The sequence below is a fragment of the Eptesicus fuscus genome, chromosome 7, assembly GCF_027574615.1.
Source record: "Eptesicus fuscus isolate TK198812 chromosome 7, DD_ASM_mEF_20220401, whole genome shotgun sequence".
NCBI lineage: Eukaryota > Metazoa > Chordata > Mammalia > Chiroptera > Vespertilionidae > Eptesicus > Eptesicus fuscus.
The window spans coordinates 87,029,213-87,055,001 of NC_072479.1; the positions used below are offsets into that span (position 1 = coordinate 87,029,213).

The 25,789-nt window shown below is 54.7% G+C and overlaps 2 protein-coding genes and 1 pseudogene across 3 annotated transcripts; 1 reads left to right on the plus strand and 2 right to left on the minus strand.

The window, feature by feature from the left end:
* Positions 1 to 949: 949 nt before the first annotated feature.
* GPR162 (G protein-coupled receptor 162) lies at positions 950 to 6,569 on the minus strand. 2 transcript variants are annotated; one of them, XM_054719331.1, is made up of 5 exons: positions 6,512 to 6,569; positions 3,648 to 4,943; positions 2,760 to 2,949; positions 2,040 to 2,128; positions 950 to 1,693 (listed from the first exon to the last, which is right to left on the minus strand). In XM_054719331.1, exons 2-5 carry the CDS (start codon positions 4,512 to 4,514, stop codon positions 1,154 to 1,156), a joined length of 1,686 nt encoding a protein of 561 aa, XP_054575306.1. In that variant the 5' UTR covers positions 4,515 to 4,943; positions 6,512 to 6,569; the 3' UTR covers positions 950 to 1,153. The 2 variants fall into 2 exon arrangements, with proteins under 2 accessions (XP_054575306.1, XP_008143079.2); XM_008144857.3 differs by having other exon boundaries at positions 1,977 to 2,128.
* A 1,969-nt stretch (positions 6,570 to 8,538) lies between these two features.
* On the minus strand, positions 8,539 to 23,802 carry CD4 (CD4 molecule). The gene is made up of 10 exons (XM_054718534.1): positions 23,724 to 23,802; positions 16,851 to 16,956; positions 16,528 to 16,716; positions 13,953 to 14,111; positions 13,270 to 13,515; positions 11,725 to 12,054; positions 10,743 to 10,943; positions 10,036 to 10,160; positions 9,649 to 9,716; positions 8,539 to 9,334 (listed from the first exon to the last, which is right to left on the minus strand). Exons 2-10 carry the CDS (start codon positions 16,897 to 16,899, stop codon positions 9,304 to 9,306), a joined length of 1,398 nt encoding a protein of 465 aa, XP_054574509.1. The 5' UTR covers positions 16,900 to 16,956; positions 23,724 to 23,802; the 3' UTR covers positions 8,539 to 9,303.
* A 774-nt stretch (positions 23,803 to 24,576) lies between these two features.
* LOC129149690 (40S ribosomal protein S8-like) lies at positions 24,577 to 25,227 on the plus strand (annotated as a pseudogene).
* Positions 25,228 to 25,789: the final 562 nt, after the last annotated feature.

Here is a 25,789-nt window from a genome sequence, read left to right on the forward strand (position 1 = left end):
AAGGGCATATGCCCGGAATCCCCAGTAGGGGGCGTGCAGGAGGCAGCCAATCAGAGATTCTCTCTCATATGGATGTTTCTATTTCTCCCTCTCCTTTCCTCTCTGAAATCAATAAAAATATATTAAAAAGAAGAGTTCTCTCTCATTGATGTTTCTATCTCTTCCTCTCTGAAAGCAATAAAAAATATTTTTTTTTTAAAGAAGAAGAGTTGGGTAGTCCAGCATCCTATGAACCAAGAGGACACGGTTCGTTTCCCAGTCAGGGCACATGCCTGGGTTGCGGTCTCAATCTCCAATGTGAGGCAGGAGGCAGCTGATCAATGATTCTCTCTCATTGATTTTCTATCTCATCCTCTCCCTTCCTCTCTGAAATTAATAAAAATATTTTTTTTAAAAGAAGAGTTGGGTAGTGTGGGATGAGAAACAGACCAAGAAACAAGTCATGGACAGAAGAAGGCAAGGGCCAGAACCTGAGGCCCATGGGTCCCTTCCACTCTTGGAGCCAGGCAAGGGAGTCACAAGCCCTCCCCACCCAGCTCCCAGGAAAAGAGCTTCAGAGTGCAGCCTGGAGGAGGGTAAACTCCAGGCCTGTTGCACAAGTCAGGCCCAAACCCTTTCCTGCCCAGTACCTGGGCCCCTCCATGGATTTCGGGGAAAGAGGCATGGAGGACAGGGTCACACTCTAAAACACCTCCACGGATCTGGACAAAGATCCTTCACTCCCCAAACCAGTGACTCCCCATGCCCCGCAGCATGAGATGCTCTTATAAGCCCTTCTCTGTGTATGTTTTCATGTTTAAATTTGTTTGTCTTTCTCCATGGGTATTTCTGTGCCTTTGTCCGCTCCCCCTGTCCTATTTTGTCCTCTATAGGCCACTCCACCCCACAAGCCACTGGCCATACCCTTTACCACCACAGTACACTGCACACAGAGGTTTCCATGGTAACACTTCAGACTTTAATAGATTTCACTAGGGGTGATAGAAGGTGAGTAGGGCATCTGGTTACCTGGATGGGAGACAGCAGGGGCCCCAGGACCCCAGATCCAGTGCCCATCTCCCTGGAGTCTGGAGGCAGCTGCCCTAGGCTCAGGGCCGGAAGGAGGCGTTACCTACCCAGCCCCCTCCTCTGAGTCCACCAGGCCCACTTGGGCTCACAGGGTCAGCTGGGGGAAGATGGGGTTACCTGGACCCCAGGAGCCTCCCCAAGCTCTTCCACTCTCCTCCCCTCCTGTCAGGGAGCAGCGTCTCCCCGCACTCAACCCCAAAGGAAGTCCAATGGCTCTATTATCAGGGGACCCCAGGGAGAGTCGGCGGGGTGAGAGGCCCAGTGGCCGAGGCCAGGGAGGAGAGGCAGTGGGAGAAGGCAGAGGTGTCTCATCAATGAAGGTGGTGATCTCCTCCCGGAAGAAGCCAGGCCCCTGTGGGGGTCCCCCACCTGACCCCAGAATGCCACCCTCCAGGAACTGTCGAAGGCTGGCTAGCCCTCCACCGTCAGCCTCCTCCTCGTCCTCCTCATCCTCTAGCCTTTGTCTTTGTCCCAGGTACGCAGGAGGGCCTCCCAGGGCATGGCTGTGGGCTGGGAGGACCCGGATGTCATCCGAGGATGACCACTTGTGCAGGAAGGAACCCGGTGCCCGCGGAGTAGAGAAGATATTGGTCTCGTCGTGGGACAGACGGCGGGACAGAGGGACCTGGGGAGAGGAACAAGTAGACCCAGAGGTGCTGAAGGGGTCAAAGTGGGGACTCTGCAAGATGGCTCCACACCCCGCCCCCCTTAAACGGAAAACATCCTCTGATGGGCACACCTGGCTCTGAGAGGTCTGAAGGGGCGCTTCTCTTGCCATACCTTTCTTTCCCCTACTCTTTATGCGCCCTGCAGGGCTAGGGAATGGGGGGTTGGGGATGAGTAACAGAGACTGGAGAAAAGTAATTAGGGGACACCCAGAATAGGAGGTATAGTCCCTAGTCCCATACCTGTAAGTAGTGGACCCTCTCAAGAGGGGGAAAGAGCATGTGCCTCCCAGGCAGCAACTTCACCTGGGTGGGGTCCCCTGGTCCTGTGGCCCCATTGGCATCAAATCGAACTTTGCACACGCGGCCATCTGCATAGTCATCACAGCCCCCATCTAGGAAAGAAAAGGGGCAGAGTGGTTACAGGCGGGGAATGCCCGGCTCCCCTTGAAAATCTCCCACCCCCTTTTGTTAAGTTCCCCAGAGAAGCTCTCTGTTCCCACTACTCTGTAAGCTCCAAGAGGGAAGTGACATTGGTTTGTGGCTGGACAGTTCAGATTGGTTCAATGCTGAATCCCTAGTGCGTCAAACATATACACTTGCTTATTGAAACAAGCGTACGCCCCGCCCCCTACGCGCCCCCCCCCCCCAAAAAAAAAGCTGTCCCCATAGCTGGGGTCCCTTTTAGGAAGCTTAGCCTCCCTTTAGTTCCACACCCTCCCTTTACGGTGGTTAGGGCTCTGGGCTGTTTCTCAGGCCCTCTGCCCCGCGGAGGCACAGCTGGATAGGTGGGCCTCCAGAGGGGAACCGACGCCCCGTGGAGGGAGCCCTTAGCGCAAAACGAAGCGGTGGCTGTGGTCACGGTGTATGGTTGGGGAAAGGGGAGCGTGGTCAGCCCAGGGGCAGGGCAGATTCCGTCCAGCAGGGGGCCCTCCAGGCAGCCCGTCCCCGCACGGAGAAGAGCTGGTAGAAAGGAGCAGAACAGGGAGCCGACGCCCAGGGGAACAGCCCTGTCCCTCTTCTGACCGTCTTCGCCATCCTCCTCGGACATGATAGCCACGCACTGCTCCCACACCGTGCGCACGTCCGCGCGGTAGCGCTCGCAGGACCAGATGAAGGAGGGCAGCAGCAGCGTCTGTGCCATGGAGCACCACAGCACGGCCAGCACCATCCACGGCGGAGCCGAGTCCGACTTCAGGGAGAAGAAGCTCACCACCTGGTGGGAGGATGGGGAACGGCGCCGGGTCAGGGCCCAGAGCCCAGGGGGCCCACTTCACCCCAGATCCGATATCCTAGTGCAGCTGGTGGGAAAGAAGTCAGGAAGGGATGGCCGGGATCACACCGGATCGTGACAGAAGCAAAGTTGGAGGTGGAGACAGAATGGATAGAGGGGAAGGGACTGACTCAGAGGAAGGTCAGGGGAGAGTTCCAGAGCAAAGCCCTGGGTCCAGAGGGAGAGGAGCAGAGGTGGTGGTGCAGGAAATCTGAAGACAGAGAAACATTCTGTATGGACCAGATGGGGATGCAGAAGGTTGGGGTGATGGGGTGAGCTCTCTGGGGTTTCCACCCAGGAGTATTCAGAGACCCTGTGATATCCAGAAGGAATTAGGGAATGGAAAACGGAGCTCAGCTGCTGGATAATAGGTCTGGGGGGCTGAGTAGTGGGGCCTCAGGACAGATGATGGAGCAGGAGGATAGGCAGTGGGGCTGAAGGATGGATGGATGATGGAGTTCAGTAGCGGGAACTGGAAAACATGATGGAGCTGGGGGTAATGGGAACTGGAAGATGGATGATAGAGATGGATGATGGAGTGGGGATGGATAGAGGAGAGGAAGATGGATGATGGAGTTGGAGGTCAGGTGATCGTGCTGGGGCTGGTTTGGGGAGAACAGGGGGGGGGACCCCAATCTCACCAAGATGGGCACCCCTGTGAGTGAGTCATAGAGAAAGACGATGGCGCTGACCAAGTTGGTGACCTGCAGGGATGTCTTGGCCGATTCGGAGCCATCCAGCGAGGACCGCCGCTTCCCTTGGGCATCTTCCACCACAATGGCTGGCACCTCAAAGGCTGGCCGTGTCACCAAGCCCCCTGGCCCACTCCCCTTGGCCCCACCAATACCCACTGCTCTCCGGGCCTGCCTTGCCCTCCGGGGCCTGGCCCACAGCGTCTGGTAGAAGGTAATGGCCACACAGACCAACCCCATGACAATGCCCCCAAGTAGCAAGAGGCTGAAGCAGACGCCAAAGCCGAGGCCAATCTTGGAGACTATGAACTGGCAGCCTCGGGCGTAGTAGCGCTCACCGTTGTTGTGCCAGCCAATGGAGGGCAGTGTGGAGAGGATGAAGCTGACCATCCAGATGCCCATGACAGCATGCAGCGCCTGCTTCTTGGCATTGCTGAGGCGGTAGTTGACAGGCCAACGCACCATCCACATGCGATGGTAGGAGAGTGAGGCAACTGTGAAGCAGGTGGCCAGGGCCAGGGTGTAGTAGGTGGACACAAAGACCTTGCAGATGCTCTCATTCCAGTCATAGTCAGAGGAAGCCTGGCGCCTGAGCTGCACCACAGCGAAGGTGGTGAGGGGCACAGCCGCCATGAGTATGTGCGTGCCCGCCAGGAAGCAGAGCAGCAACTCCAGTGGCTTGTGCTTCTGCTGCTTGGCAGAGATGCTGAGGATTATCCAGGCGTTGGCCAGCAGGGCCAGGAGCCCACAGGCCAGCCAGGACAGCGCATTGGAGCGCAGGGAGGCTTCTTCTGCCCCCGCCCCGCCCCGAGCCATCCTGTTCTCAGCCCCCCACCCCCTTTGAACTCCTGGGGGGTGGGGGCTGGGCCTCACCCAGGAGCCCCACTCACACACATGATGCCCACAGTCCTTGCCCTGTAGCGAGGCAGGCAGCCCCTCGGCCCACCCTGATGCTCAGCATTGCATAACTGACCCAGCTAAGGTCAGGTGTGGAGGGCAGGGGAAGAGGTTGGGGCTCAGCAGAAGTGGTCCTCAACCTCCATACTGAGTGGGGCCCTTCCTGAAGTACCCCTGTGGTTGACTTGGGGAGGCAAGCTGGCTGCTTTGCCAACTATGAGGTTGGCTGGGGAGCTCTGGCCCCCATGCCCAGACTTGCAGATCTCTTCTTCCTCTGGTTCTTGACCCGTCGGGGATCTTCTGGATGCCCCAAGGCGTGTGGGCGTGAGGCTCAGCCACCTGCACAAACTGCAAGGGAGAGATGCGATGTGGAAGGGGGGGAGGGCAAAGATCAGGCCCAGGCTGGTCCCCCACTGGCTTCTTGTCCCCCCCTTCTCAGGCAACCACAGAAATGCCTGATTGCTAGGGGTCACTCTGCTGTCTTACATCAGACAGCTGTTCAACCACCCCACGCAGATAAGAGCCCTGTTTTCAGACCTCCAGAAAAGAAGGTATTCTGACCTCCTGTGTCCCACCCCTTTTCAGCCCCCTTTCCTCCCTCTGGCACTCCCTGGTTCCTTCTTCTCATATCCCCTGCTCAGTGCACCTCAACCACTATCTTCATGCCCCAGAGTCTCTCTTCAGAGCTGCTGATGGCAGATGCATGACTTCCTGAGGGTTCACGGTGAACTGGGATATGGTATTACAGCCCCCCCCACACACACCCCCACCATCCAGGCTCCCGGGCCCATGGTCTTGGTGCTCAGCCCCATTTCCCCACGTCTGCATGATCACCCTCCAACTCACCAGGAGTCTGGGAAGATGGGAGAAAGGAGGCTGGGACGGAGGGGGGCCTAGGGAACCTGAAGGCGGGGAAACCACTGACATCAGAAGCATCCAGAAATGGAAAGAGGGGGAACTAGGGGGAAGGAGGAGAGTTTCAGCAGAAGAGAAAGGAGGGGCAAAGTGATAGTATCTGAAAATAGAAGGAAAAGCCCAGAGACCCCTGGAGAGGAGGCTGGAGGAGGGAGGGCTGGAGGGAGGGAGAGAAGCCACAGGGAATGAAGAGGCTGGGAAGAAAAGCTCAATGTGCCAAGGTGCTGATTCCCTCCAGCAGACACCGAGTCTTTCCTCCCCTGCCCCGGCCTCAGTTTCCTTCTGATGGGAGGGAGGAGAGTTCGGAATTTCATGACGCTCAACGCTGAGCTTCTGTAAGCCCCGGGGAGGGGGCTAAGAGGAAATCAGGTGCAACCCCAAACGGAGTGGAGGCAGGAAGGATGGGCATAATGGCTTTGGGGTAAATGGGAGGAAAAGGGGGCACAGCAGTGGGAGGGTCCCTTCCTATGGAAGAACCTCAGACCCTTGCCCTCCTCAAGAGGTCCTAGTCCACCAACCTTTGTCTTCTCTCTGGAGCCCGGTACACCCTAGTTGCTATGGCAATGGCCAGCCAGAGGGAGGTGGGGAGAATTGGTCAGGAGCGCCTCCCCCATTTTCCTCTCGGACAGCCTCGGACCCCTTACCCACCCACGCCCGCCCAGGCCCAGCCGGTGGGCTCAGGAAGAAAAGAGATGGGAAGTCAGAGAGGGAGGAAGACAGGAAGGATCTGAAGGACAGAGAGGGAGGTGAAGGGCAGAGAAAAATCAGAGGAAGGTGGGACGGGAGATCTGGGGACTCCAGGGGGGGATACGGGGCCCCTCGCCCTTCGGGGTGAAGGGGTAAGGTCACGCGGCTCCTCCCTCCCGCCGCCCACCAGGTTCTCCAGGGCAGACACAGCAGGTGGCTGGGGAGGAGGGGCGGGCCGGAGGGGAGAGGAAGCTGCTGGGGGGCGGGGGAGGGAGGGGAGGAGACCGCGGGGGACGGGGCAGGGGTCGGCTTACCTCCGGCTGCGCCCAGCACTGCCATGGAGACCGCACTCCCGGCACCGCTCGCCGGGCTCCCGCGGCCCGCCCGCTCCCGCTCGCCCGCCCTCCTCCCTCCCCCACCCCCTCCTGGCCTCCCTCCTCCCCCGGCCCCAGCCTCTCTGCTCAGCCGGCCGCGCACTGGTCTCTGCCCCCGGGGGCTCCCCCAGCCCCAGGGTCCCTGAGTCCTCCAGCCGGGGAGCCCCACGTTGAGGGCCGAGGGAGAGCTTTTCGGGGGAAGGGGAACGAGTGTGGGGCGGGGAACTGGACGGCGGTGACTTGCAGGAGGAGGGGCGAGGAAGGCGCCGGGAGGGAGGGGGCGAGGAGTGTGGAGGGGAACCGACTCCATTGGTGAAACGGCTCGTGTCCTACCCCCACCCCATCCCGGTTTCCACACGAACACCAGCTCCAAGAGGCAGCTGGTGGTGTTCGGGGCTGAGGAGCGGGCTGTTCCGGGAGCAGGAAGCGTGTGTCGCCGTGTGTCACTGTGTATCCGCGTGAGGGCTGCAGCTCAGCGGGCATGTGCCGGGGGCTGGGGGCGGTGAGGGGTGGCGGTGCTGAAGCTGGGCTGCTCGTGGGGTGGGGGTGCACACGTCTAAAAGGATGCAGGGAGACACACACACACACACACACACACACACACACACACACACACACACCCCTCCTGGAACACAAGCTCACACGCCTTGTGGTGTACACACAATTTGCAGGCACACATTCCAGTTTCTCACGGCCCTTGCTCTCCACCACACACACATGCATGTGTGGAAGGAACGCACACACCTCCCCCCCCCCTTGCAGACTCTCCCCCTCAGTGCATCCATCACACACGCGTGACTACAAAGTCTGAGCCGCACACACACATGCAGGCCCCGTTGAGGGTGGGTAGGTGGTAACCAGTCTCCAAATAATTTGTCTCTACCGGGCAAGCCTGCCAACCTCTGCTCTGGGTCTGACCCCACAGATCAGCAGATTCTGGGTCCCCAGAGTTCACCTCTCTCTCTCTCTCTCTCTCTCTCTCTCTCTCTCTCTCTCTCTCTCTTACACACACACACACACACACACACACACACACACACACACACACACACAAATGAAGAAGAGCATCTTCTTTACAGTAAGTTTACTGTGTTTTTCTGTCAGCTCAGGGAGGTAGGGATGGGGAATGGGCAGGAATACAAAGCAAGCAATGGGAGCTCTGGCAGCAACTAGGTGTGCTTCTTGGAAGAGGCAGGCTGGAAGGGAAGGGAAAAGGAAAGGGCATAGGGACTGAGGGAGGTGGTGAGAAAAGAATGGAAGGAGAGGCAGAGCAGGCTAGGGATCCTGAGAGAACTGAATTAAGAAGAGGAAGAATTCGTGTAACCTTAATTCTCCTGTATCCTGAATGGTTTGGGGCGGGAGGATGAAGGAGCTGAGCCATGTAAGGCAGGGGGACTGAAGCCCAGCACTATCACCCTTCCCAGGAAGTCCTCTCAGTGGGTTCACTCCTCCCCAGTGCCTGCCCCTCCTGGCAAGGCTCACCTTCCAGAAGGTTCTGCACAGGGTGCGTGGTGGGTCACTGGGTACTCTGCTCCCAGCCTGTGCTCTGACTAGGAGAGCTGAAGGCTTTGTCCTCTGGTAACAGGATTCTGCCTCCAGCAGGTGATGAAGGATTTTAGGGAGGACGGCCCTCCTCCGTGTTCTGAGCTCTCCGAGGCAGGCCCTCCCTGAGGTGCTCCTGTGAATCCTCAGGTGCATACTGAGCATCTGTGACTAGCCAGCTGCAGAGATATGTGTGGTGTTTGTTCTGTGTTCAAGGAACAGCCATAGAACTAGGGGTCAAGCAGTCCGGGCCAGTCTGGACCCCAGCACTTACAACCTTGGGCAACCAATATGACCTCTGTGAATTCCATTTCTGGTCTATAAACCGGAAATGCTCATCTTGATCCTGTCACTACCAACCCTGTAGGATTTTCTTTTTCTTTTTTTTTTTTTTTAAATATGTTTCTTTATTGATTTCAGAGAGGAAGGGAGAGGGAGAGAGAGACAGAAACACAATGATGGGAGAGAACTATTGATGGGCTGCCCCCCGCACGCCCCCCATCGGGGATCGAGCCCACAACCTGGGCTTGTGCCCTTGCCTGGAATCAAACCTGGGACCCTTTAGTCTGCAGGCTGACGCTCTATCCACTGAGCCAAACCGGCTAGGGCCTTGTAGGATTTTCATAAGGCTTAAATATATCAAGGATGTGAAACTGACTTATAAACTGAGTGTGCTGCTTAAGTGACAAGGAATTGTGTCAGTGCACAAGTGTGAGCTGTGGACATGGGTGTGTGTCAGAATGGAAGAGTGGAGCGGTTAGATCTGGACCTGTCCTGGATGGGCTGTGTGACCTTGGCCTACCCCCTGCCTTCTCTGGTCCCAAGGTTCTCTCCTGTAAGATGACAGTCCTGTGCTTCGTGCTTCAGTCACCCAGCCTCACACTCCAGGCCAGGCAGGGCTGGTCCTGAGTGCTCCCCTGGGATCCAAGTGGGCCGTGAGGGACAGAGTTGAGAAGAAGTAATCAAAGAAGGGCTAGGGGTCAACAGAAGAGGGAATGGGGGAGCGGTGGTGTGAGTAAGCCTCTGGAGGAGGAGACCCAATGGCCAGCTGTGGACAAGGAGAGCAGGAGATGGCAAAGGTGCTGGGATCTGCTACATTCATCTGGTCCGCAGGCCCAGGAGCCCAACAGGAAACGCAGGGTAGACAGCTGGGGAGGCTGCAAGTGGGAAGCTCCCCCTGGCCCAGTGCCTCAAATGAGATTGCATGTCTTCTGGAACCGGCTGGAGGAAAAAAAAGCATAAGAGGAGCAAGGCTCTTCCTCCCCAACTCCTTTGAGTTCTAGGACCTCCATGGCCCCTCTTCTCTTCCAGTTTGGTAATGGCCTCTGGGCCACATCCTCCCTCCACCTTCTGCCTGCTTCCTACCTCCTCAGCCATCCCTCTGTACCCTTCTCTCCCCTCCACCACCTCCCTTAGCCCCCATCTCCTCATCTGCATCCCTCCTCCCCCTCCTCCTCTCCCCTTAGTCCCCCCATTCTCACGCCCCCTTCATTCTCACCCCCCCCCCCCGCCCCACTCCCCGCCAAGTTCCTTACTGGGGGCATTGGCAGGTCTTCTTCTCACTGAGGAGTCTCTTGATCTGAGACGTCCGCTCTGTCTGGCGCTGTCCAGGAAGAAGGAGAGGAGTAGTGAGGGTCCCAGGCCTCCAGGAGGGAGGTGCCCCTTGGAGGGGGGAGTGGGGAAAGCTGGGAGAGGAGAAGCAGATACTGTGGCTGAGGCCATCTGTCCCAGAGTTGACTCTCTGCTCCTTCCTGCCTCTCCCTCCCTGGGATCTGGGACAGAGCCCAGTCTGCAATAAGGGAACTCGATGGTGGGCAGAGAGAAACAGAGCAGAAGCAGGTCACATACCATGACACCCTAGTCACAATGTGTGTGTGTGTGTGGGGGGGGAGGGGTATCGGGGTCTGAGGAGGTTCACTCACCCTTCGGTGCCAGCATTTGACACAGCAGAAGATGCAGAACCCAGTGAAAATCAGAAAGCCGCCTACTGCCCCCAGCACAATGGCCAGGAGCTTTGGCCAGGCCTGGGTTAACTCTGAGTGCAAAACTGCAAGAGAGAAGAGAGGTGTGTTCAGCTCATTACCTTCCCTCTGGGCGCCGCACTCTGGAGGCCTGAGGAAGGCCTGGCTGCCCATCCACACTTGGGTCTGATGCTGGGCCTGGGAGATGGGGGAGGATCCCCTGGGCTCTCATGGGCCACTGGGCTGGAGGGGAAAGGCTGGGGAAGGATTTTGAAGGTTTAAAGACTGTACAGGGCACTCTGGGGAGCTAGGAGCAGTGGTCCATTCTGTGTGCCTTACACACACACACACACACACACACACACACACACACGGGCGAGTGCTGGTGGCTGGGTTAGGAAAGGAGCAAGGATGGGGACTCTTGGTCAGGTGGGCCCCATTCATGGGCTGCAGACCTTGGGGAGCTGGGAACTTTCAGGACTCCAGGTGGGTACCTAGGGTCCAGGATCATACCCTACTTCATCTTATCACCCCATGTGTCCGGGCACCATGCACGTAACCCACCTATCTCAGGAGAGTTGGGAGGCTGGGACTCTGGGTTTTCTTTGCCAACCCTGGGAAGGTCCCACAGCTGAGGAGGCAGGGGCTTGGGGTTAGGCCTCACTCACACTCGACACTGGATTCCAGCAGGACTTGGTCCTTGTCAGTCAGTAGACAATGCCACATCCCCACCTCAGGGTCCAGCATCTGCACCAGCTTCTCCTGATTTGAGACCTTTGTAGACTGGTTGTGCAGCTTCAAGCTCAGCATCAGCTTGGGGGAGCTGGGCCCCAGCACCTCACAGGTCACTTGGTTCTGGGACTTAGTCACTGTAGAGGGACAAGAGCCTGAGGTTAGGAGCCTGCACCTCTGGGTTCTTGGCACCTCCATGCTCTACGGGGAATCAGTAGAACAACCAAAAGTTCCTCTTTCAGCATCTCAAAGCACACTTTCACACAGATTTAACAGAGAAAACACAGCTGTTGAGGTCCGACAGAACAGTCTTGGATTCAAATCCAAGCCCCAATGCATATGATCTGTGTCTCTGAGCAAGTTACTTAGCAACCTGAGCCCCAGACAGTTATTAATGCACAAGTACTTGTAGAGCTCTTAAATGGGGCTTGGCATGTAAGAAGCATCAAGTATTAGCCATTATTGTTTGTGGAGTTGTTATGGTGATTAAGGAAATAGCGAAGTGAAGAACTCAGTGTGGAGCCTGACATTGTCATCATCACTAGGACACTCAGAGCAAATTCTGTCCTCCTCATTAGTAGAAAGCAGACACACAGAGGTAGGGGGCTTAGCCAGCGTCATAGTGGGGGTGGGGGCACAGAGACAGAACTAGAACCCTGGTTGTCAGCATATGCCCTTTGGGGATTCTCAGTGGAATGTGCCCTAGGCTGGCTCACAGATGTCAGGGAAGGACATATGGATTCCAGTTTTAGTTTAAAATCTGCCCCCAAACCAGTGGGCCTTCCATCAGCCCCATCAGACCACCAGGGCTTCGGCATCCTCTTGGGGGCCTATCCTGCCTTAGAAGGAGCCCTGGGTCAGGCCCCTCCACCTCCTGTCCTCCTGTCCCGTCTTCCCCTTCTCAGCCCGGCTCCTCACTTCTCATCACCACGAGGTTCACTTTCTGATGCAACTGCCCCTGGCTGAGATTCAAGGTCAGGTGTCCAGAACCAACGTCCTGAAGCGAGGCCTGGGGCAGGCTGAAGTGGAGCGGCAGTGTCGGATTCAGCTTGATCTTCCGGTCTTTGCGAACCGTAGACACCTTTCTGTTCTCCAAGGAGAAGGAGATCCAGGACTGAAGGGAGGAGGTCCCCTCCTCCTGCCACCTCAGCTCCCCGACCAGGTTTTCATCCTCAAAGGTAAGTGGGAAGGAGAACTCCACGGGCTCCCCCACTTTTGTATAGACTGTGTCAGGGACCTTCTGGAAAGCTGGAGGTAGGAAGGGAGAGAACCTGGGTTAGAAGGAGATAGAATGATGAGGGTGTACAAAGTGGGGTAGGCACGTGGTGGGGGCAGCAAAAAGATGGAAGGGGACCAGGTGCATCCAAACACCCAGGTTGTCATTTCAGGCCCCTAAATTCCCATCTACCTCTCTAATCTTCTCTCTCATCTCTCCACCCCAGCATGTTCCTCTTCCCCCTGGAATCCCTCATAGAACAGCCCAGGCAGAGGAGTCCTCTCCCCCCTTAGGATCCCTGGAGCACAGAGGGTCTTTGGCCTGCATTTCTTTCTTTCTTTTTTTAATATGGTTTTATTGATTGTTGGAGAGATAGGGAAACATCAATGAAAGAGAAACATCATCAATCGGCTGCCTCCTGCATGCACCCCTACTGGAGATGGAGCCCACAAACCAGGCATGTGCCCTGACCGGGAATTGAACTGGTGACCTTTTGGCTCCTTGGTTGACACTCAATGTCTGAACAAGCTGGGCTGGCCTGCATTTCCTAGGTGCTTAAGTTAGCAACCTTCACAAGATAAGAGCAAACACTTACATAGGCTTACTATGTGCCAGGCTCTGTTCTAAGGGCCTTACATTGCATTAATTCTTAGCGTAACACCACAAGGTAGGTACATCACGGTGAGCATCATCCCCGTTTTGCAGAATCCAAGGCACAGAGGTTCAATAACTTGTCCAAGGTTGTCAGAGCCAGGATTTGAATCCAAGTCCAGACATTACCCCACCTTGTGTCACACAAGTACCCACAGAGGACAAGACCTGCGTTCTGGCCCCCCCACCTCTACCCCTCCCATGCCTAGCTCAGGATTCTAAAGGTGAATGTAGCATTTCCTCAGGGCTGGCTAGTATCCCCGAGTGAGTAAGTGGATTTGCAAATTGGTGGGGGAGTGGGCAGTGGAGGCAACAAAGAAAATAGGTGTCCTTGACACTCCTCCTTTGGGGCCTCCTTCAGGGGTCTGTGGGGCCCTCACATCCTTCCATCTCATCTCCCTTCCTTCCTCCATGTCCACCACCCTGAGGAAGAGAGGGCCCAGTGTATCCCTAGGATAGACTTCAGCTTTAGGGGAGCTTGGCTCTGTCCTCTAGTACCAGACCCAGGAGCAGAGCAATGAGAGCAGAGGGAGGGTCTGTCAGCCTTTGGGGGGGGGGGGAAGGGGGGGTCTGCAGGAGAGAGGAGCAGCTCTTACCCAGCACCAAGATGTTTATCTCGAACACCAGTTTCTTTGTGTCCTGGGAGACGGTGCATGTCCAGGTGCCACTGTCCTGCAACTCCAGCTGGGACAGTGAGAGGCTCTTGCCCCTATTCCGCTCTTTATTCCCTGGACCTTTCCATTCTACTGAAGGGTTTCTACCAGAGGGGCTCTCCAAGGTCAGGGTCAGGCTCTGCCCCTGCAGCAATTGGATGCGATGACGGATATCCAAGTTGGCATTCACTGTGGGGGGAGCAGGTCACCTGTGTCACACACACTCTATCCCCAAGGAGAAGGGAAGAATCCAGGAAACGAAGAGTGTCTCCATTACCCCTGTCCCAACATCTTTCTCTCAGTCAGCGCCCAGCTGCCCACCCCCAGCCCTAGGCAGGGCTTCCCTCTTCTTCCCCACTTCCATCCTCCTTCTCCTCTCTTTCCTTGTCTCCCCCTCTTTCTTCTGGCTCCTTGCCCTTCTCCTTCCCTCTCTTTAGGTCTTTTCCTCTCCCCCATGTCTGACCCAAGGCTGGAGGAGGGTTTGAGGAGAGGTGGTGATCAGTCTCATTTGGCTCTGGGCTATTGAAATACTGACAGCTAGTTTGGACCTGGTTTGGGTACAGGGATGGGAGGGAAGGGGAGGGTGACTGGCCGGAGGTGTCCGCACCCCTGTCTGCCCTACTCACATTTGAACACCACAAGTTCCACTTCTGTTGCCTTGTTCTCCACTGTACAGCTGTAAATCCCTGAGTCTGTTATCTCAAGATTCTTGACGACCAGAGGAAAGGATCCTTGGTTCCACACCGTTTTCTTTGACTCGACACGATTTCTCAGCTTGGAGGGACCTGGGAGCAGAAGTCATAGGGAGGAGGTTGGGGTATTGTGGAGACACGGTAACCCTGGTGAAGGCAGAGCTCACAACTCTTCTCATCTGAATTACTAATTTCCTGCAGAATCTGTCCTTGTCCTAGTCAGAGAACCCCAGGCTGGCGAGGAGATCCCATCACATTAATTTACCTGGCCAGACAATATCTCAATAATCCAAAATAAAGTAACATCATATTTAGAAAACACCGGCTCCTACATGCCAAACACTTTACATGCGCCATCCCAAATAATCTGCACAACAACCAACAAATAGGTACTGTTCTGCCTACTTTGCAGATAAGGAAACTGAAGCTCAGAGAGATTAAGTAGTTGCCCAAACTCTTCTTGACACAATGATGGCAGGAACATAAACCCGTATAAATTCTTTGGAAAGTAATTTATAATATATACCAGAATTCCAAGCACACATACAAAACTAAATGACTACCAAGAAAGGATAGGTTAAATTATAGTTCACCCATTCAATGGGTTGCTATGAAAGAAGCATGAGGAAGCTCTTTATATACTAAGATGGAATAATATCTAAGAAACATCACTAACTGAATAAAGCAAGATATTAAATAGGCTACCATTTGTTTAAAAAGGAGTGAGAGCCGAAACTGGTTTGGCTCAGTGAATAGAGCGTCAGTCTGTGGACTGAGAGGTCCCAGGTTCGATTCCAGTCAAGGGCATGTACCTTGGTTGCGGGCACATCCCCAGTGGGGGGTGTGCAGGAGGCAGCTGATTAATGTTTCTCTCTCATTGATGTTTCTAACTCTCTATCCCTCTCCCTTCCTCTCTGTAAAAAATCAATAAAATATTTTAAGAAAAAGGAGTGGGAGCCTTGCTTCGTGCTCAGTGGTTGAGTGTTGACCTATGAACCAGGAGGTCATAGTTTGATTCCGGTCACATGCCTGGGTTGTGGGCTCGACTCCCAGTGTGGAGCGTGCAGGAGGCAGCCAATCAATGATTCCATCATTGATGTTTCTATCTCTCTCTCCCTCTCCCTTCCTCTCTGAAATCAATCAAAAAATAATATATATATAGTTTTAAAAGGAGTGGGAAATTTATCTCTCTTTATGTATCTACCTTGTTTATGAACAAATATTTCTAGAAGTAAGCATAATAAAATGGTAACCTTGGTTGCCCCTGTAGGATAGGAAGTGAATACCCTTGAGAAAGGTATGGGAGGGGGGCTTTTCACTATATATCCTTTAGTGCCTTTGTATTTATTTATTATTATTTTTTAAATATACCCTTTGAAATGTATGTCTCCACCTTGCCTTAGGACAAATTGTGTTAATAAATAGCATGGGGTCCTTAGACAAGAGGCAGTCTTCAGTTCCTTTAGCTGAAGCTCCTCTGACCCCCAATGCCTTTCAAAATTATCTTTCGGCCCTAACCGGTTTGGCTCAGTGGATAGAGCATTAGCCTGTGGACTCAAGGATCCCAGGTTCAATTCCGGTCAAGGGCATGTATCTTAGTTTAAGGCACATCCCCAGTAGTGGGTGTGCAGGAGGCAGCTGATCAATGTTTCTCTCTCATTGATGTTTCTAACTCTCTATCTCTCTCCCTTCCTCTCTATAAAAAAATCAATAAAAAATATATTTTTAAAAATTATCTTTCCAATGGAATACTATGCTGCCATAAAAAAAGAAGGAATTCTCATCATATGCAGCAACCTGGATGGAATTGGAGAACATTATGCTAAGTGAAATAAGCCAGTCAATGAAAGAAAAATACCACATGATCTCACTCATTTATGGATAATAAAGAACATTATAAACTGATGAACAAAAAGATAGATACAGAGACAGTAAAGCATCAAACAGACTGTCAAATTACAGGGGGAAGGTTAGGGAGAGGTGGGGGTGATAAGAGATCAACCAAAGGACTTGTATGCATGCATATAAGCATAACCAATGGACGCAAAACTCTGGGGGGGGGGGGGTGAGGGCATGTATGGGTGTGGGATGGGGGGGGCAATGGTAAGATATGTACACATATAATACCTTAATAATAAATAAATAAATAAATAAATAAATAAATAAATAAATAAATAAAACTATCTTTCATCTTTGGACTCCTTCTTAATCTACACATCAGCTCCTTTCTGCAGATTGCTGAACCCTTTGTAACACTGGGACAAAAACCCCGGCATCTAAAATCAATAAAAAACATATCCTCATATCCTCAGGTGAGGATAACACCCCCCTCAAAAAAAAGAACTTCTAAAAACAATGTTATAATTATCACTTAAAATTGACACATGTACCTGGGTCTCTGTCACCCTGAAACCTCTGGGATCCCAGAAGTTACTAGGAGCAGAGCTCTGACACCAGGGATGTTCAATTCCTAATGCTTTCTTCCGGAATGGGGAGCGGGCCCACCTACCTCTAAGCCAATTTGAAGTCCCGGCGGAGATGTGAGTGGGGATGTGAGTGCTCAGAATCATGCTTCCTTGAGAATCTTTCCAGATGAATGGCATGTTCTTCTTCTGGGAAGCTTTGCAGGGCAGGTCCACCTCGCCCCCTGCCTTACCCAGCACCATGTCCCTCCCCTGAGTGGCTCCTAGGAGCAGTGCTAGGTGGGAAAGAAGGAGGTCAGGCCTTGAGCCAGTCACTGCCCCACCTCCGCCCCATCCCCCACCTTTTCATTTCTCAATCAGCCCCTCCTCCCAGGCCACCTGCACCCACACCCCAAGTCTGAGCACTCACCCAGTTGCAGCAGCAGGAGCAGGTGCCTAAAAGAAGTTCCCTGGTGCATTGTGGCCTTGCTGAGGCAGGTAGGGACCTGGGTCTTCCCCTGAAGAAGGGGCAGAGCCTGAGGGAGACACTCATCATCAGGCAGCTGGCATTTATTGGGCCTGGGGCTTACAGGGATGATAGGCAATCTCTCCCTTCAGGAGCCTACAACCAAGCCAGGGATGTGGACCAGCATGTCTCTAAGCAGACCCCCACCAGCATGGGCCACACAGTGCTGTGCCCAGGCCAGGGGTGGGGTCTCTGCCAGCTGCCATCAGAAAAAGACCGAGAAAGTAGCAAATTGGTGGGGACTGAGACCAGGGAGCCATGCCAGGTCATGAAGGTTGTTTTATTATTTTTTTTTTATTGATTTTTTTTACAGAGAGGAAGGGAGAGGGAGAGTTAGAAACATCGATGAGAATGAAACATCAATCAGTTGCCTCCTGCACACCCTCTACTGAGGATGTACCCGCAACCAAGGTACATGCCCTTGACAGGAATCGAACCTGGGATCCTTGAGTCCGCAGGCTGATGCTCTATCCACTGGGCCAAACTGGTTAGGGCAGGTCATGAAGGTTTTTAAATGCCCCTCTGGGATTCTGGGACCGGACCCTGTGCCCTGGGGAGCCAGTGGAGGATTTTATGTAGAGAAGGACATGATTAGATTTGCAAAATGGCTCGTTAGTGGTGTGAGTGTTTTGTCCACTGTCGCAGGCCCGGCATCTACAGGCTGTCACAAGTACCCGCCGTGGTGGCTTCAGCAGCGCATACTAAAATTGGACAGATCAGCATGATCTGAGCAAGGAGGATGTGCCGCGTGAAAGATGAGTGGGAGGAGGGCAAGCACAGGAGTCAGGATGGAAACAACCCTGCCAGGGAAGGGGAGGCCTGAACTCAGACAGTGGCGGTGAGATGTGGGAAAGAGATGGACTTAAGGTGAGGTTCCCAGGACTTGGGGCCTGATCGAGTGTGAGGACCAGGGAGAGCAAGAGCAGAAGGTAAAGCCCTGTGCACCAGCAGACCGACCCTCTCATGACTCCCAGGGGCTGTTTCAGCATTCGATGACAGAGCAGGAGCCGGTTCCGTGGTCGCTGGTTGTGGAGGGGGGTTGGGGGGAGGGCAGCTGCAGATAAGTTCTGAATAGCCCTTGAGGAAGGGGTAGCATTAGGTTAGAGCAGCCATTCTCCAAGTGTGGGTCCAGATCCCCGGGCGGAAGCAGCATCTGTGGGAACTGGTTAGAAATGCAAAGTCTCGGGCCCCACCCTAGACCTGCTGAATCAGAAGCTGGGGGTGGGTCTAGCAGTCTGTTTTCACAAACCCCCAGGTGACTGACACACACTTGAATCTGAAAACCGTGAATTAGATGAAAGTAAAGGGAAGGGGCATCCCACCCCAGGTGTGCAGAGGTGGTAGGACTGTTCAAGGAGAGTTGGGAGTTAAGAGAGGGGGACTGGGGGCTGGGGGCTCCTGATGAGGTTTGGGAGGAGACTTTTTTTTTTAATCCTCATCCAATTTTTTCCATTGATTTTCAGAGAGAGTGGAAGTGGCGGGCGGGGGGTGGGGGTGGGGACGGGGGACGGGGACACCAACATGAAACAGATACATGGACTGGTTGCCTCCTCCACGTGCCCCCACTGGGACTGGGGAACATGGCCCTGACCAGGAATTGAACCTGGGACTCCTCGGTCTGAGGGCCGATGCTCTAACCACTTAGCAACCAGCCAGGGCGGGGGAAGATTTTTTAAAAAGCTTTCTCCAGTCACTCGATCTGCCTGAAAGAATAATTACCCAGGGCCAAGCACATGGTAGGGGCTTGATAGGGTTAGGTCTGATCAAAGAATTGAATCGATACCCCCTCCCCTGGGAACTAACCTTCAGACATAATTTAACATAATTGCTGTCACTGCAATGGAAATGGTCAGAGACTCCCTTTTTCACCTTCAGTCCCATCCTCTCTCTCAGTCCTGCTCTACCCATCAGATCTTTCTCCTTCACACAAAACACCATACCCCTAACACTTCTGATTCTGAATCTACTTTTGACCCAGCAGACCACCAACCTCCACCCTCTTACACATCCCCTCCCTCGCCTGCAGTGGATTCCCAAAACCCAGACCCTCCTGACCAGCAACCACCTTCTCCCCGGCCCCTGGGAGCCCAAATCCCAAGAATGCAAGCGCCAAAACAGCCTTTTCCTAACACTTGCTCTCGGGCCACCCAAAGACCACCCTCCTCAACAGCCTCTTCCATTCCCGCGCCCACTCTACCCCTGAGGGAGGCAGCAGGAACGGAGGACACTGTGGTCAATCATGACAAACTTAATGAAATCACTCAGGGCCCTCACGAAAACCCAGCTCTCTTTCTCTTCCTCCTCACAGAGGCCTTCCAGAAATTCACCTCCTTAGACCCCCACCTCCCCTTCTTCTGAACACCCATTTTATATCCCAATCAGCCCCCAACATATGCCACAAACTTCGAAAAATAGACACAGGTCCACAAACCCCTCAAAAAGACCTCGTTAACCTGACCTTTACGGGTCTTTAATAATAGAGACAAGGAGACCCAAATCCAAAAACAAAGGTGAGATCAGGCCAAGGCTTAGGCCCAGAGTAGGCCCTCCAGCTCCAAGCCACCACTCTCAGGAACCCCAAACGAAGGGCCGGTCCTCCTACTGAGGGTGAGTCAGGGGCTAAGCCTCCTCGTGCCCAATGCTTCAAATGCAACCAGGATGGACCCTGAGCCCGGTCCTGCTCAAACCCAAGACCCCCGCCTGGGTCCTGCCCAAGGTGTGGAAGGGAAGGCCATTGGAAATCAGACTGTAGTCTGGCCCCTCCGGGTCAGACCTCAGCCAGTCCAGCAAGGCCGCCCTCTGGATCCAGTTTGGAGCTCCCAGACCTCCTGGGACTGGCCACGAAGACTGAAGCTGCCCAGGCCCTGACAGGGCCCACAGACTTACATCCCCAGGTCAGAGCCTCGGGTAACGACTGTGATGGCAGGACCGCTTTGGAGCCTTCACCAACCAGTCTCTCAGGGAGATCATGATGCTCCAGCCAGGAGGGATCTATACAACATTCCCAGCTGACTACAATCAAAGGCCAATGCTCTGTGATCTCGAAGTTCAGACTCAGCAGCAAGTAATTACAGAATATATGACCTTCATCCCTATTCCATAAAACAAAAAGGCTGGAATGTTAGGTTTGATCCAACAACTGACCTTTAGACCACTTCACAATGGACATTCCACTTGCTTAGACCACAATCCACTTGCTAAGACCATTATCTCTCCCCTCCAGACTTCCCAAAATCTGGACCTGCATGGAGAATTCTCCACCCAGAAAAAGCCAGCCTAGAGTCCTTTAAAAACTGCTGGCTCCCATCACTGGGGTGCTGGAGCCATCTGGGGCTCAGCCACTTGGTGTGCGGATGATGGAATAAATTCGTAATCCCTCACCATTCTGGCCTCCTACGTTCCTCCTTCGGTGATCTAACAGATAGAATTTTTTTTTTTTTTAACCAGGGAAATAGGAAGAGATGTCAGGAAGGAGGGTTCAGAAAGGAAGGAGGCAGGTCACGGGGTGCAGTTGTTTACAAGTTAGCTTGGGGCAGGGAGGTGTGGAGGGGAAGGCTGGGGTGAGAGAGTGGGCACATCTGAGTGGCTCTCGCTGCCCCTCTGCCAGGGAAACAGGACACTCACGGCGTCTTTGGTGAGCAGAGAGTGACGGGGTCTCCCAGGGGATGTCACTTCCCAGGGGCCCAAATCCAGCTGAGATGCGTGAGGAAGCTGGGACATCCCTGACCTTTCCCCAAACGGTGGTCCTTTTTCTTCCCCACGCCATGACCCTGGGCTGTGCAGAGGGCCCCTCTTGCCTCCAGCTCCCTGCACTGCCCCAACCCCTCCCCCCCCACACACACACACACCCCAGCTCAGCTGAGGCAGGAGGCTAGGGGTTTCCAGCTGCTGCTTGCTCTCGTGCCTTGGGCTTCCGCTGCCACCCCAGAGAACTGGCCTTTGATCCCCACATCCTCATTCTCCCCAGACACGCCCCGCCCCAGTACTGCAGCATCCTGTACACCTCCTCCCCACCCCCAGAGGCTGGGAGGGTTCGCTGGTCCCCAAGATCCTGGTGCCTCTCTCTCCCCCCTCACCCCTGCCACCTCCCCCCCCACCCCCGCCCCCGCCCAGTGTCTCTCTGCTGGCATCCCCTGCATTTCTGTATCTGTGCCTCCCCACGTGGATGCATCCATCTTCAACGCCCTGCGTTTGTGTCTCTCTGCCTCTGTGCCTCAGGCCCCAGGAGGCAGTTCTGACTCTCCTGGTTTGGGGTGGAGTGCCCGCCCCTCGCCTCTCCTTTCCCGTCTCTCCCCGTTCCAGCGGCCACCAAGCTCCAATTCCCTTTCTGGCCGGTAAACAGGCATCCAGGCCTTTGGCAGGAACGCAGGCTTCAGCGAGCTTTGATCTGAAGGGAGCCTGCCGAGCACAGCCTGGAGCGGAGGGGCGGATGCAGGGGGGAGGCTGCAGGGTGGACAAAGGGAAAAGCACAGATTGGGACCAACACACCGACGCCCCAGGGGCTGACGCCGGGAGGAGGGGAGGGAAAGCCAAGGTGAGGAGCGACCCAGAGCAGCTCATTAAAGCCACCGCCGCTGCACTCTGCACAATCCACCCTCACACACCAGGCCCAGGGGAGCACCAGCACGGGGGAGGCCGAGGGAAGGAGACGAAGAAACTCTGAGAGGCGAGGCCCGTGCGCGGCGCGGTCGACCAAAAGAGAGACAGGAGAACAAGGGGGCGATGAGACCGGAATGGCAACGCGCACCGCACACTCGGAGCCCTTGAGGTTCCTGCTGCCCTCCCCCGGGCCCCCCGAGATGGGATGAGGAGCGAGGCTGGGGAGAGGAAGAGGGCACGGCCCCACCACAGTGACAGTCTGTGGTCCCACAGGCACTTTCATCTTCTCCCCGCGGCCCCCAGTCGGCCCCCTGGGCCCAGCCACGGATGTGCCCCCCACCGCACACCCTCTCCACGGCCTACTGCGTCGTGTGAGCTTCCTAGATGCCATGACCCCTCTGAGGGACCCTTGTGGTTCGGTGGCTGCAACCTCCGCCATCCTCTCCTTTGCCTCAGACGCCCACGTTGGGGGGAGCCGTGCCCCCCTCCTCCCCCTGTCCCCCGAAAGCTGCAGAACAGAGATCAACCTGAGAGCCTTACAAACCTGGGCCCCCACCTGCCTCCTCCCGGCACCCACCTCATCAACGTTCTTTCATTCCACAGACTTTTCTTCAGTGTCCACACTGGGCAAGGCCCGGGCCTCCCCAGCTCCCTGGCGGCCACCTGTCCCCACTGTGGCCAGGTGAGGCCCGGGGTGCCCAGAGGCTCTGCCTGGAACCAGGTGGGGGGGGGGGGCAGCTTTTATTCTGAGGCCGACCTCCTCTGGGCAAAGTGCCCGCACACGGACGGAGGGAACTCATCTGGCGAGGGATTTCTGGCCCTGTCCTCTCGAAACCTCTCAGCCGAGGTCGAGGCGGCCATTTTGTGGAAACAGCCCCAAAATTATGTGTCAAAACACGACAAAGTGGTGATCTTCCCCATCAGGTCCTGCTCGCGGCCTCGTGCTCTTGAACGGGTGCCCCACGGAGCAGGGCATCCTGGTGCAGGGGCTCCAGCCAGGGCGAAACCTCGAATCAGGGAGGTTATTTGGTGATTATTTGGTGGGATCTGACTGTCCGAGGAGGCCCTCTCCCAGTCTCAGAAGGGCAGGCAGAGGACGCCGTGGGCACAGGGCTGGGAGCCGAGGAGGACTTAGGGGAGAAAAGGTCTGAGGCTGTGGGGTTGGACAGGGTGTCCCATCTTGAGGGGGTCTCAGCTCCCGAGTGCCCCCCGCACTCGGCCAAGCCTGGGGCAGGGCGGGGGTCTGCACATCCTTTGCTAGCCCCTTAGCCTTCTTTTTCAGAGCAGCTAAGACACCCAAAACCGATTCTCGGAGAGCCAACCATTCCCAAGATGTATTTACCTAAAACTGTGTCTCTATCCTCTTTATAGCATTTCACACGTAAAGCTCAATGTCAATCCTTTTTGAGGATGTTAGCTTTTCCATTTCATTCACCATTTTAAAGCTAGTTAAAGGAGAAGTCTTTAGACATATTTTTCAAAAAAAAAAAAAATCCTAACAATGCACAAAAGTAGACAAAAAATGTCAACGTGCATATAAACAGAAAAGACGACTAACAGGCTGCATCGATCGTGTGGCTTACGAAATGCCGCCAGGATGATTTCCGGTGTGACTTTTGGTGATGGTGTCATTGGGAAAATCGATTTTGGGAGAATTGCCTCTAGACTAGATTCCACTTCTCTTCTTTTTCTTGCGTTTCCCTTTCTTTCCCCTTCTCACTTATTTTTATAGGCCTCCTCCCCTCCTCCCTTAATATATCCTTTCTCTCCCCTTCCCACTCCTCCTGTCCTCTCTTTTCTCTTTTCCCTCTCTCCCTATCGTCATCGTCTCCCCTCTCCATAGTTAATTGCCGTCCACTGCTTTTCTCAGCCCGAGGTGGCCTCAAGTCCCGGGTCTTCTCTGACCTTGCGGGCTGAGTCCGCACCCCTCTGAGGAGCACCTGGCCTGGGCACGGGGCTGGGCCTGGTGGGGATGCCGAGAGGGGTTTGGCATAGTCCCCGGCCTCTTGAAGCTCACAGATCCGGTGGGAGATGGCTGCTCGTGAAATACAAGAGAAGGTGGCCCGACCTGCGGTGGGAGAGCTGGGAGTCCAGCCCGTCCCAACGCATCTGCTGCCGCGCTCTCCCCGCTTCCCGGACCGACCCGCAGAGAGGAACGAAGCTGTCTGCCCATCTTACCTCTGGGCCTGCGTCCTCAGTCCCCTCTGCTTCTCGCTGCCCCGACAGGTGTGCCTGTGTGCGGGCTGGGAGCTCTGCCACCACGACCCCGCTGGGGAGAGTGCTTGTCACTCCTGCAGAGACACACTTACAGGAAGAGACAGGAAGCCAGCTGGGTAGTGAGACTCCACACCCCAGACCGGGCCGGCCCCCAACGTCACTGCCTGGGGCTGGGGTCCCCACCCTCTGCCTGTAGGGGAAAATGTCAAAGCAAAAATGCAAAAGTCAAGGGAAAAAGTTAAGCAGAACCAGGAGGGAGCCCAGTGTCACGCACTTGTTGCCTGTGTGTCCGGGCATGGGGCCTGCAGGAGGCAGCCAATCACTGATTCTCTTGCATCATTGGTGTTTCTGTCTCTCTCCCTCTTCTTTCCTCTCTGAAATCAATATATATATATATATATATATATATATATATATATATATATATATATATATATATATGTATTTTAAAGGTTATTTTGCCCTGTTTTAACATTCCAAAGGTTTGAGGCATAAGACGGGCACAGTTCCTCTGGCACGGCAGCTCTGGCTCCATTTTATTTTTATTTTATTTTTTTAATGTATTTTTATTGATTTCAAAGAGGAAGGGAGAGGGAGGGAGAGATAGAAACATCAATGATGAGAGAGGATCACCGACTGGCTGCCTCCTGCACTCCCCACACTGGGGATCAAGCCTGCAACCCAGGCATGTGCCCTCGACCAGGAATCGAACCTTTCAGTCCACAGGCCGACGCTCTATCCACTGAGCTAAGCCAGCCAGTGCTCTGGCTCCATTTTAAAGTGGCTCCATTTAGTTCTCAGCCAACATTGAGCCATGGACATCTCTTGGGACAACTGGCACAAGCAACACAAGACCGGGGGCAAGAGGAAGCCCGGCCACAAGAAGTGAAAATATGAAACTGGATGCCTTGCTGCCAGCACTAACATGCCTCCCCCCGCAACCCCACCGCCCCCACCCGCCCCCCTTCTGCATACACACAGTCTGTGTGTGGGGGAGGCAGCAAGAAGTGCCTCATCCTGAGGTTGGACGTGGCCAACTTCTCCTGGGGCTGGGAGTGTTGTGCCCACAAAACAAGGATTGCTGATGTCGTCCACAACACATCCAACAGCAAACCGGTCCGCACGGAGACCCTAGTGAAGAACTGCCCGGTGCTCATACAGCACCCCACACCCTCAGTGCTAGAGTCCCACGAGGCAACGCCCCCCCTGGCCCAGAACAAGGGGGCCAAGCTGATTCCTGAGGAGGAAGACCATTCAAACAAAAAAGGATCAGAGTAAGTTCAGAAGAAATATGGCGAAAGGAAAAAGAATGCCAGAATCATCCGTCTTCTAGTTCCAGCAGGCAAGCTCCTCGCACGCACCGCTCCAAGGCCAGGCCAGTGCGGCTGCGCAGAAGGCTCTGGGCTGGAGCTGCCAGGAGCTGGGGCTCCCGCTGAGGAAAATCAAGGCCGGGAGCAGCGAATAAATCCTTCCTCCTATCTTAGCTCATGTAATACAGGTGTTTACTGATCAAATAAAGTGGCTTCATTTATTGTTTTTTTACAACCTGCCTTCCTTCTTCTTTGAACCTCCCACTGGGTGAGGGCTTCACCATCCACCCAGCTGCTCACGCCCAATAAACTGGGTACAATCTTTGACTCCACCCAGCCCCTCCCATGTGTTCATTTACCAGTTCTCATGGATGCTACCTTCTAAACAGCTCTGACGTCTGTCCCAGTCACTCTGCCCCTCTGCCACCGTTCCCATCCAAGGTGCCAGCATCAGCTTTTGCCTGGATGATCGCACCTGCCTTTTCACTGGTCTCCTGGTCTCCCCACTCTTCTTCCTCCAGGACATCCTCTGCACAGCAGCCTGAATTTAAATATGCACATATCGCCCTAACCGGTTTGGCTCAGTGCATAGCGCATTGGCCTGCGGATTGAAGGGTCCCAGGTTCAATTCCGGTCAAGGGCATGTACCTTGGTTGCGGCCACATCCCCAGTAGCTTGGGCGTGCAGGAGGCAGCTGATGGATGATTCTCTCTCATC